General features: G+C 38.4%; 1 protein-coding gene across 1 annotated transcript; it reads left to right on the forward strand.

The window, feature by feature from the left end:
* The first annotated feature begins 349 nt into the window (after positions 1 to 349).
* On the forward strand, positions 350 to 12019 carry LOC105033022 (phosphatidylinositol:ceramide inositolphosphotransferase). Its single transcript, XM_010907656.4, has 12 exons — positions 350 to 1113; positions 1219 to 1308; positions 4069 to 4155; positions 4270 to 4338; positions 9641 to 9721; positions 9800 to 9871; positions 9996 to 10056; positions 10150 to 10252; positions 10421 to 10516; positions 10608 to 10654; positions 10735 to 10859; positions 11620 to 12019. The coding sequence occupies exons 1-12, from the start codon at positions 1081 to 1083 to the stop codon at positions 11698 to 11700; spliced, it is 945 nt and encodes a 314-aa protein (XP_010905958.1). The 5' UTR covers positions 350 to 1080; the 3' UTR covers positions 11701 to 12019.
* Positions 12020 to 12953: the final 934 nt, after the last annotated feature.

The raw sequence follows: 12953 nt of genomic DNA on the forward strand, positions 1-12953 counted from the left end.
AACGTGGGACGGTGGGGCGGCCCGCCTTGGTCGGACGAGTCCTGCACATTTCTCCCCTCCAATTCCACCCAAATTACAAGCATCCAACGGTTTTCCCCTTTTCTTTTTTCAGATTTATTTTAGTAGTACAAAATTAAAACAGAGAATATCTCCTCTCCTCCTAGAATACCGGACATCGCATCGACACCGATCGTCCGATGCGCCTGATATTTTCCAGCTGTCGATTCAGGGACCTTCTATCATTTTTGGGTGCATTCCACGAGGTGGAGGGATCACGCAATCTGGATCCTAGGACCCCTCCATCAGTGCGCTCTGCAGCGCGGAGGTGCCAAGGTGCGGGTGGGCAGGGGCGGAGATAACGACGAATACCGTGTGATTTAAATTGTCATAAAACATTATCATTACTTCAAACCACCTTCCTTTCCTTCTTTTCCCTTCGGAATTTTTGTTTTTGTTTTTGTGCTCCTCACCGGGTGCCGCAAAGAAGCCATCTCTCCAAAATCGCCCTTCCACGCTCCTCTCCCTCCTCCTCTCATCCAACCGCGGGGTCGAGGTCGAGGTCGAGGTCGAGGTCGAGGTCGCGTCAAGGAAGAGCGACCCCTTCTCGAAGATCCGTGTCGACCCCGCGTCCGCGTTCTTTAAAAAGAAAGGGAGGGAGGAGCCCACCGGAAGACCATATAAAAGTTACGGTTTATTTCATTCTTTCCCCTCCCCGCCACAAAAGAGGCTTCTTATAGAAATAGGAAGAAGAGCAGAGAAGAGAAGCCCTGTTGCATAGGGATTTTAATTCTCGTCAACCTAACCGACGGACCTTCCGATCTCCATCCCCTCCGAGCTCTCCATCGGGGGAACAGCACCGACGTCCAGGTTCTTTGATTTCGAGCAGGAAGTCGCTTCCGATTGCGCCGTCCGATCGGCCATTGGAGCAGGTTTTATAGGCGATCGGAGGCTTCTCGATAGAAAACGGCGATATCCGCCCCCCGGCTGTGGGGTTCGAAGACCGTCCCGTTTCGGAAACAACGATGTCGAGAATAAACGTTGGATGCTGAAAGACTATGGAAGTGCGTGCCCTTGCCGGAGATGACGCTTTACATTGCTCGCGAGGGTTCCAAGGTCGCCTCTCCTTCTTTCTTCTTTCTTTCCCCCAATTCTTTATCTTTTCTGCACTTCTTTTTGATTATTTATGTGTCTCTTGCGGCGATCTCTGTTTGTTCGCAGCTATGGAGGAAGATTTCCATCGAGACATCGGTAGAACTTCAACTTCTTCTGGAGAAGTGGAAGCTTGTGCTTGCAGGACTCGTGTTTCAGGTATTACTTAGGGCTGTTTTCCGGGGTTATAGCCAAGTGATGATCAAGATTTTTTTTTTTTTTTTGAAAAAAAATGAATAGCCGGGAGTTTAGCACGATTCCTTTTGAAAATCCTGGATAATGCCTTCTTCTTTATTGAATGTTTAATTTCTAGGTATATTTATGCCTTTTTTTTTTTTTTGGGCACACGGGATGTTCATGCTTTAATGCTGTCTTGGTTGTGTTGTTTCATATCATGATACATGTGCTGTTTATTCCTCGGCATTTTCTTAAATTGTGAGTTGGTACAAGCATTGTCATATCTCATCGGTGCTCTATGCTGTGCAACAAATCTCACTATTCTGGATGTCTATAACTTTCATTCAATTTAATTTCAAGCTAGAAACTTCGCCCCAACCCACCCCAACCCCCTCTAAATGGGGCGGAGTGGGCTGGCCGTAGGTTGGAAAAACCCCAATCCAACCCGATCCATCATGGGCTGCGGGTCAAACGGGCCAATCCGCCAAAATTACAAAAAAAAAAAAAATGTAAAACAGCAATACAAACAGAGGAAATGTAGTACTAAAAAAAAAAAAAGGAGAGGAAATATAGTACTAAAAAAATAGAGGAAATGTAGCACTAAAAAAAGAGAGGAAATGTAGCACTAAAACAGAAGCATAATGAAGTACTGGTAGATCGTGAAGCACAAAAATATGATTTGAAAGGTATTTGAATAGTTTTAAGGTTGATATATAGCAAAAAACCTGTAAAACAACAATACAAACAGAAAAAATGTAGTACTAAAACAATATGCGATACTAAAAAGAAAAAAAAAAAAAAGAGGCGGGCCAGCCCGCCTTGAACCCGCCGCAACCCGCAACCCAAACAGGGCGGGTTATTTAACCTGCTTTTAAACAGATTGCTAAAACATGAACCCAACCTGCCCCATTTACATGGCGGGACGGGCCAACCCGACGAGTCCAACCCAAATTGACAACTCTAATGGCAGTGTTGGAACTAACTTGAGAAAGTGGTAGAATAATATTTTTCAAAGTTTCTATTGATGAGATTCTACAACAAAAAAAATAAAAATAAAAGAAGGACATTCCATTAACAAATTGTTCGTGCCACAACATTCTACCACTCCACTTGAAACTTAAGATTGTCCATAACCGTCTAGCATTTTTCCAACTACTTAGATTCGGCTTTATAGATCCTCATTGGCCAAGTATTCCAATTTCTCTATACCCTTTCCGCATATACCAAAGTACCTCTCCTTATTAAAGTCTCTTCAGATCTCTATTGTATGTATCTATATCATCTCAATCTATTTTCATCATTTTGTTCTTAATTTATGCAACTCATATTAGCTTCTCTACATTATTTATTTTAGTGTTAGCTATCTTTAGTTACCATCCTTTTTTTTTACTGTGTTAATACAACTCCCGAATCCTATATATATGGTATATTCTCCCTTCTTGCGAACTTAACATGTTTCATCTTTTGCAAGTTCCCCATCTTTTTTTTTTTTTTGCATATTGTATATTCGTGAAAATCTTTACATGGTTTTCTGATGCATACTTTGTCACAGGTAGTAGTTGTTGTATACTGTATCTTTCTAATGCATCCTTACTTTTTATTGTTGGGTTATGTTGGTAGAAATACCATAACAGTTGCTGTTGAATAATAATTTTTTCTGTTTCATTATTTTGTTAAAAATAATCTCTTTTGAGATAGTAATATCTATTTTGCAACTTTAGGAATTGGAAAAAAAAAAGAATCCTCTTTCTACAACTATTCTTGTATTAAATGTTGATTCACCAATTTAAATATCTTTGCATGTTGATATTGTTGGCTTTGTTCATCATGGTCCTGATGGTCTGAATTAAGGAATGAGGAACCATCCCAAACCATCCGGTTTGAGATGTTCCGAGCCATAGCGGTGGATCAGGATGGTTCCAGCATTTGAAACGAAAAACTAACAAAAGAGAGGGAGAGGAAGAAGGAAAGATAGGAAGAGAGAGAGGGGTGGGCAGGGGGGAGCGTTGCTGGAGGCTGCCAGTGGGTGTTGAGGGTTGGAGGAGGGGCTCCACTCTCGGGGCAATCGAAACAGAGGTCAATCTTAGGCTCCTATTTTTTTATTTTAGGATTTTTAAGTGAAGTCACATGGACCCCTGTTTTGATCATTCGAAGCGCAGAGCCTCTCTTTCAGTCCCCTATACCCTTCGGCGGCCCTTCCTCTTCTTCTCTCTCTTTTTCTCTCTCCTATTCTCCATTTTCCTTGCCCTCTCTACTGTGTCAATATGGACCCAATATGGAATGGCACTGGGACGTATTGAACTATGTCACTAGCCTACCGGTTTGGTCTTTGGTACCGGTACAGTAAACCTTACTTTGAACTAGGTGAGATATCATTAACTTCATATAGTTTTGTTAATAAAGTTTCTGCTAGCTGGCAGGTAGTTGTATTTTGTTTATTACTTATTGCTAAGTCTATAAATGGTGATCACTTTAATGAGCCAAAGTGCTATTATGATATGATAGTTTTTCATATTTTTTTTAAAGTTATGTTTCTGCTAGTAGGCAGGTAACTTTATTATGTCTATTACTTAGTTCTGTGTCTATAATTGGCGATTGGTGTAAAGGGCATGCAGTATGCTTATGCATACAATATTTCATGTTTATTTGATATATCTTAGTTCATCATGGGTTTATTATAATTTTTTTGGCCAAGGTATGGATTAATTTGAAGACTTATGCCATGATTTTGACTATCACTAGTATATTCATGGGTTGGCTGCTCGAGGGGTTCATTATTTACATAGACCTGGACCAACTCTCCAAGATCTTGGATTTATGATCCTTCCAGTAAGTATATTATGTGGAGTCTGCTGTCTTGCTTATTAATATATGTTAAAGAAGTGGAATCTTAGTCTAGTTTATGAACTGAAATGCTGTTGCTTTCTATGCTTTGTAATTTAGGAGCTTGGAAAAGAAAGAGGCTACATCAGTGAGAGCGTATTCACCTTCATCTTTTTATCCTTCGTGCTGGTATGGATCTCTTTCTTTTCCTTTTTCTTTTTCTTTTCTTCTTTTTGCTCATGAATCTGTCTTATATAAGTTGCTGCACCAGGTTATTCTTGCTGCAATTAGGTTACCATTTGACCTTTTTGGAATTTGTGCATGGAGAATAATTCTTCTTTACATGACCGTTTTTCAGTTATTTGAAATTAGTCATGTTTATACAGTTTCTTCTTTCTTTGGGTTCTAAATTTCTTTCTACATTCCAAAAAGGACTATCGCCCTATGCATGTATTCTTTCATTTTTGTTACCACTGAGTCATGCATTTGTAGCCTGTGGATGTTATTTTCTATTGGATCAATTAGCAGCTCCTCTAAGATATAGTGAGGCTTTTTAAATGAAAGGATCAGCAAAAGAGTGTACCAAATGGTTTTTTTGCACTGCTTGAATGTGATGCAGAATGAGAGGATTGCTATGATTCATGGCCTTGTGGGGTTGCTGCAATTCACAAGTGCTTGTTGCTATAGAGAACTAACTCCCTTGTGTCATGTGGCATGCAAGCGGTGCAGAGAAACTTGCTAGGGATATGGTTGAGCCTGGTAGAGCATTCATGGTTTTATGAAGACTCCTTGGTTATCTATTACCGATAATTGCTTATTCGGGATAATATTAATCCATCAAACTAAAGTATGGGATGCCTATTTGGGTGGACATCATGTGTGAGTCCATGCATCAAACTTACTTTCTACAAAAACACTCTTCTTTTTAGTAAATAAACTCAATCTTCACTCCAACTAAATGACTAAGAAAGAGAAAGAAGTCCATAAGTTGGAATAAAAAGTGTATTTATCAAATCCACTCCAAGAAGAAATTATGATTGATGGGATCATATCCATCCATCAAATGTTCCTTCCTCTAGATCAACCATTTGTGTTGCATATGCACATCACTAGAAAATATGTATCTACATGTTTATGTATAACTCATCTCAAGTCTTAATCCATCTGGAATCAAGAAAACCTGAATGAAGTTGTGAGGAAAGTGAAAAACAGGCCTATTGGTAATGGATGGAAGTGGATTTATACAGCTGTATCGGATTGCATATACATATACGTGTCCATAGGTGTTGCTTTTGTCGGTTCACATTCATACCATTTCTCTTATATGTCACATCATGGGGAAAAACACATGACATATGCTGTCTATGTTCTTTTTTTTTTTGAAAAGTCCATTCAATCTAAGCTCTGGATTCACCTGCACACTGAAAGCTTGATGCACTGATAAGAATTGAATAAGATAAAAAATTGTTTGGTTAATATGCATTTATTTTTTTCTTAGCAAAATACTTCAAATGTCTTGAACAAGAAAATTATTAGTTCTAGTTATATTTTGTTGGTGCTTTGATGGTATTGAAGTCAACAAGGAGGCATGATACATCTCAAATAAAGCAATGAAGATGTGGATTCCAGTAGTGGTTGCAGCGGCATCTTGTTTCGTGCTTTGGTAGTGGATGGTGAGCTGGGTGAGTGACCTGAAGGATGCAGTCCCTGTGGCAAAATGAAAAATGCCAGTCATTGTGCACTTAACTGTGGTGAGCGTGGATGGTAATCGAGGTCTTCAGTAGATGAGGTGAATGAAATAGTTAGTTAAACCATGATTGAAGGTCCCCAGTTATGACAAGATGTCTTTTGCTGCTTGAAGATGAGACACCCATGGTGCCCTAAGAAAAAGTGAACTGAGAAAGAAGTGAGATGCAAACATGCAATAATGAAGAATGGCAGTGATGGAGCAAAATCCTAAGGTGCTGTTTTGTAAGGGGTGATATTTCACATCACCCAGTGATGTAAATTAGGTGATGTGATCACCTTGTTTGGTATTACAAAAAGACCATCCAGTGATGAAGGATCCAGTGATAAATTCGGTGATAGCATCATTGCACAATGCAGTGATGCTCACCACATATACCCCAAGTGATAGCACATCACCGGATACTGGTGATGTGCTGAAATTATTTTGGAACAAAAATATCCCTAGTTAGTAAATTGAGAAAAAAATAAAAATCCTCATCTTTTTCTATAGGTGCTTATCTACTAGATGTGTTTTTTATTTTTATTGATAGGTTTAGTTAAATGATATGAATACCTTTTATTTATTTATTATATATCTATTTTATTTCTATAAATAGATATGGTTAATTGGCATGGATGGATCATGCTAAATCCTTCGTGCTTTTCTTTTTCTCAATTTATTTTGATGAGTTAAATCATTCCTAATGGGCAAACCTGATATTGATCATCAAAATTGGTTGAGCCTAGTTAAGCTTGATTATATATAATATTATCGTAATATCATTTTAATAGGTTCATCAAAATAAATACCTATAATAATAAATAAATAAATATTATTATTATTACTACTGCTACATATTTTTGTGAGGAGTTATAAATGAAGAATATTTAATCAAGTTGTAGAGTAATTATTATGTTCTAATGAATAAGGCTGTTTATGGTATTTTATACATTATAACTATCACTATTTGGTGATATACCAAACACAGTAAAGTTTTATATTCAGTGATATTCCAATGATATACCAAACACGGTGATTACATATCACCTCAATATTTGCACATCATCTCAGTGTTCATATCACCTCAGTGATCACATTACTCTAATGATTACATTATCGGTGATATACCAAACAGCACCTAAGGTTTTTGAGAATCCGTCTTCCATTAAAAATAATTAAGAATTTGCTCTATGGAAATAAATCCGCATTTTGCATGTCAAAATGCTCTAAAACATACGGTTTCTTTTTACTTTGAGAAAGATATACAACATAGGATTGCAACACTTTCAATTATAAATACTAAAAATGCTTGGCTCCCTCTCCTTCTCTCTCACCTGTGGAGGGGGGTGGAACTTGGATTGCATTTTTCTAGTGTTATTACAACCCCCTAGTAGACCTGTCAACAGGTCGGGTTCGGGTCGGAACCTGGATATCCAGATCCAGACCCGATCTTAGTTACGGGTATCGGACCCGAACCCGAATATCCGACGGGTCTGGCTTTGAAGTACCGAATTTGGACCCTAATGGATCTCGAATATCCGGATCCGGTTCCGGGATCCGAAATTCATATTCAAAGTCTCACAAAAAATACCTAAAAATTATACAATAACATAAAAAAATATCATATGATCATACAAATAAAAATATAAACTTTATTCAAATTCAACAAGTAAAACTCCAACTAAAATATCCAAAACATCCTCAATTTGCTCTACAGGTGTGCTTACATTTTGTTCAACTTCAACATTAAAATTTTCAGCACTTGACATTTTCTGAAATTTAAAATAAATCACATAAAAAAAGATTGCTACAAATTGATCTACAGAATATTACCAATACATTCACAGCAATGAATATTTATCAACAAATTAATTCACATGATATTTACCAATGCTTACCTAAAAAACAGTAGATCGGTGAGGGCGCGGCGGATTAGCTGTTTTGATGTTGGGGTCCAGCGAGCGGCGGAGACGGAGAGGAAGTCGAGACAGCGAAGGTCAGTGGTGGAGAGATCGGATCCTGACAGTGGGCAGCGGTGGAGAGGGAGGGGTGGCTCGGATGGTGGTGGAGGCGATGTGAGGCAGAGGGAGGGGGCGCTCAGTGATAGAGCCGCAGAATGGAGCGACAGAAGGGGAGAGGTGGAGAGGAGAGGGAGGGCTCGACATCGTCGGAAAGTAGATCTCGACGGAGGGATCTCGACGGAGAGGGAGAGCAGGAGACTGAGAGACAGAGAGAGGGAGAGAGGGAGATTGAGAGATAGAGAGGGAGAGGATCTCCTTCGTCCATGACTTTGGTGTCGGGGTCCGGCCACCGGCGAGCAGATCTTGCGGCGGAGAGGGAGAGAGGGCATCGAGAGCCATAGAGCAGGTCCAGCAGGAGAGGAGGGAGGGCTCGACGTCATCGGAAAGCAGATCTCGACGGAGGGATCTCGACGGAGAGGGAGAGTGGGAGACTGAGAGACAGAGAGAGGGAGACAGAGAGAGGGAGAGCGGGAAAGGATCTCCTTCGTCTGCGTTGGTGTCGGGGTCCGGCCACCGACGAGCGTATCACGCGGTGGAGAGGGAGAAGTAGGGCGTCCGGACTGCGGAGGAGCGGGAGAGGAGGGGAGGGAGAGGTCGAAGGCGCCTTCGGGACTCGGGAGACCGAGAGATTGAGAGAGAGGGAGAGAGAGATTGAGAGAGGGATGGGGGTTTTACTGTTTTAGGGCTTCAAAGCTTTTAGAAATTAGAAGCCGTTGAATCTATGATCTAACGGTTTAAAATAATTATATATATATATATATATATATATATATATATATAATATTATATATATATATTATTCGGGTCTCGGATCTATCGGGTCTGGATATTAAATATCCAGGCTCTATCCGTTTACATGATAGTTTATCGGATCTGGATTCGGGTCCGGATAAACGGGTCCAATACTAATACCAAACTTGGATCCATCGGGTAAATACTCATGAATCTCGGGCCTAGACCCGGCCCGTTGACAGCTCTACCCCCTAGCATTCACTTGATCCAAAAGAGCGGGACTAAGATTGGCAGTATCATTCCACAAAAACTTCTTGTTCGTCTCTATTTCATGCCCTGCCAACCAATCAGTTGGCTGGTTACCTTCCTGGAAGATATGGGATGTGTAGGCTGTCTATCAACTCCCATAAATCAAAAAACAAATGGAGATGACACTGATCACTGCTAGTGCGATATGAAATCCATGAACAAACTGTATTTGGATCTCCTTCCAGCAAAATATGTGGAGTACCCAATATTTGGCAGGCAGCCTTTACATCTCTTGTGGAAACACTGAAATTCAGACTGTTTTTCTGTTGCTGCAACTGCTTACAATGTTATCAAGTACTTCTGCTTGAGTCAAGTAAGTTCATATAATTGATAAGTTGTGACTGCCATCACTTTATGGTGGATATGGTTAGCTGTTTACCACAGTTTTCCTGTAGTTTGTAATTCTTTTTGTTGATAACTTATGTTTTTAATGTTTTTCCTGTATGTTACTTTGGTGTGCTGGAATCTTCACTTGTTCTGATCAGTTAATGTGTTAATTCTGGCTTTCCCCCTTGCTTGGCATCTTTGCATGTGGATGTTTCTTTGAAGGAGCTCATTGTTGTTTTTGTTTCGCAGCTCCCACCAAGTGTTTTTTATTTTGCAATCTCTCTTTGTGATTGCTTAGGTTACATGATACCGTTAGCTCTTTCTGGTTTCTGAATTATTTGGTGGTTGTGACATGGTGTTTCTTCTATCGCAGTGGACATTTCATCCTTTTGTCTATCACAGCAAACGCTTTTACACTGTCCTAATCTGGTGCAGAGTGTTGGCATTTCTAGTTGTAAGTTCACATATCTTATTGCTGTTTTATTTTATTCCTCGGTCTTGCTAGATCTAATGTGAAATACATTCCTTGCAGGCTTCTCAGGTTTTACGGATCATTACATTCTATTCCACCCAACTTCCTGGTCCTAATTATCATTGCCGTGAGGTAAGAATCTGTATCATGTTTATCAACAGTAAAATATCATTTAACTTCTGAAAAACCTTTTAATTTTGAAAATAATTTCTGAAACTATGCTAACTTAGATGTTCTTTTTAATGAATTCTGTCAGGGTTCAGAGCTTGCCTCACTGCCCCCACCACGTAATATACTTGAAGTGCTTCTCATTAACTGTGAGTGCCCCTATTTTTTTTGGTTTTGACCTGTCATTGATAAGTGTGTTATCCTATTACCCATATGTCTGTTTGCGCTTGTTTTGTTTCCAGTTCCTCAAGGAGTCATTTATGGTTGTGGTGATCTGATATTTTCCTCACACATGATATTTACTCTGGTCTTTGTCCGTACATACCATAAGTATGGTTCTAAAAGGTAAAAGATGTGTGTCTTATTGATCTTGTATTGGACTCAGTTAATGCATTAGGAATTAGAAAAAATTGCTTTTAGTATCATCAAATTCATTGGGAGAGAGCGCACATTTAGAACTACCGTTGCTACATGTTATATGTACATAGTGAAATTGTCTGAATGTTCTTGCAGGTTTGTCAAGTTTCTTGGCTGGTTATTGGCCATCTTTCAGAGTCTGCTTATAGTAGCTTCACGCAAGCATTACACAGTGGATGTTGTTGTTGCATGGTAGAATATTTCACTATAGTAGTATTCATTTCTGATAGTATGTTTGATTTTGGTTTGTCTTGAGTTTTCTTTTTCCTTTTCTTATCCGTAGGTATACTGTTAATTTGGTGGTATTCTTTGTTGATAAGAAACTTCCAGGTGAATTTTGTAATAATCTTTTTAGTTATTGTGTTTTGTGCTGGAAATTAGAGTGTAATTTTCAGATTGCCTTTTCACAGAAATGCCAGATCGTACTGGTGGATCCCCACCATTGCTACCCTTGAGTGTCAAAGAAAAGGACAGCAGATTCAAAGAAGAGAACCACAAGCTACTGAACGGGACTTCAGGGGACACTACTGATTGGGTATGTGGCAGATAAAGCATATTGCTCTCTTCTCATGGAGAAGTTGATTTTAATATGGTTGAATAATGAGATGAGCTTATGTTCTTTGAAGAAATCAGGTTACTTCATTAGGCTTGCATCATTTATCTCTGCTTTTACTTTTAGGTCAGAATTCATTTTCAGTTTTTTATGAGTCAAGTTTTGGTTGTTATTGCTTCACCTTTGTTTGCGAACAGTGCTGCAATTGAAGAGTTGCTCCTGTTTTCTATTTATACAAATTTCACTGTTGCTAGGGAGGTTCCTTAATCTAATATGTTACTTTTGGAAGGCTGCTGACATGGGAACGATGGCATTGGAATAAATGTTAAGCCAGGAAGTACAGATACAGTACATTAAGACTAAACCAACAATGAGATGCAAGGAGACGGTGCTTTAAAACAAAACGAAACACCTATAGCGGAAATTTGCGGGCTGTGAATGTTCTGTTTTGCTTTGCTATTAGATTGACCAAATTAAGGGTGTGGTTGTTTATCTGCTGTTTTTGTCGAGTTTTTTTTTTTCTTTCCAATTTTCCTGACAAATTAGTTAGTGGAAAATTTTACTTGGCATGGGGTAAAGTTTGTTTTATGTCATCATCGATTGGTTAGGAATCTTAAGCAGAGTCATTTTTCTTGCTGATATTTTTAGTATCTACATACCTATCCTGAGTGTTGTATTCATTGTTATTTTCGATCATTTTCTTATTTTCTCAGAAGTATTTACATGTTTTTTTTTCCCCCAGAGACACAGGCCACAAGTAAATGGGAAGCATTCTGATGATGGGAACCATGCCTATTCTGAAACAACTTTGGGTGGTACATAGGTGATGTCGGATGCCGTTGCTATTGTGGCTGTTTTTTCTCGAAGGAGAATCAGCCGAGGGAGGTGCCTGTTATCTCTGCAGGCTAAAGTCTTGTTCTTATCACCCGATGCAGGAGCTGAGAAGCATTGGTCCACACTTTGTAACTCAACAAGGAAACGAACTTTGCCTACAGTTTATAACGGATTTGCTTCTTTTAACGATGTGTGGGTGTTTATATGCTTTATTGTAAATCTGTTCTCTCCTGCAGAGCAGGAACAGGGAAAAGTGTAGAAATAATTGTTGCTTATTTCTAGCTTCGTAGGAAGTCTGGTTGGTATCACATGCCCTGGTCTCTAGCGCTTGCGGAAAAAATGGATGCACCTAGGCTGTTCTATGCTGAATTTTTCGTATTAGACCTTTGTACCCATTTCGTCTGGTTATCGGACAAATCCTAGAGAACTAGACGCACCTGGCATGGGAAGAGTTTTTAGCATCGGATAAAGCAAGAAGCCGAGTTTGCGTTCACGGTTTTGTTTTCTTCTATTTTCTTGCGCATTGCTAGAAGCACAGTATTTTTGGCTGGATCAAAAAAAAAAAAAAAAACTGCAAAAATCTATTTTTACTTATTTATGTTATTATAAAATTGATAAATTTAGCAAGTTTATAACTAATCATGAGTCCTCTTTTTTTTTTTTTGGGTGGTACAAGTGGGATTGAAAATGGATTGGATTGAATCAAAAAAAAAAAAAAAAGCTTAGAAAATCTATTTTTTAATTATTTATGTTATTAGAAAATTGATAATTTAGAAAGTTTATAGTTATGTATCTATGTATGTTTGTATATTCTCTTTATTGGGTTTTTTTCTTAGCAACCAAGTAAATTTCTAGATACAACAGTTTGTCCATTGGGGTAAGTGTTAGTTTACGTAATAGGATAAATTAATAAAAAATATCTAATTAAATTTAGACATAGCTATTCATTTAAGTTTCAAATAAAAATTTATCTTCATTTGAAACATAACTTAAAAGCAGCTATCCAAATGGGAAGGAATAGTGCAATTGCTTTTACAATTATCAAGTAATATTATATTATTATAAAATAATATTATATTATTATAAAATGATATTATACTATTATAAAATAATACTATACTATTATAAAGCAACACTGCATTATTGTAAAATAATACTATATTATGATAATGTAATACTATCTTATTGTAATTTGTAAAAGAATACTGTACTAATATAATATAATAAAGCAACACTGCATTA

This window comes from Elaeis guineensis, chromosome 14 (genome assembly GCF_000442705.2).
Source record: "Elaeis guineensis isolate ETL-2024a chromosome 14, EG11, whole genome shotgun sequence".
Taxonomy (NCBI): domain Eukaryota; kingdom Viridiplantae; phylum Streptophyta; class Magnoliopsida; order Arecales; family Arecaceae; genus Elaeis; species Elaeis guineensis.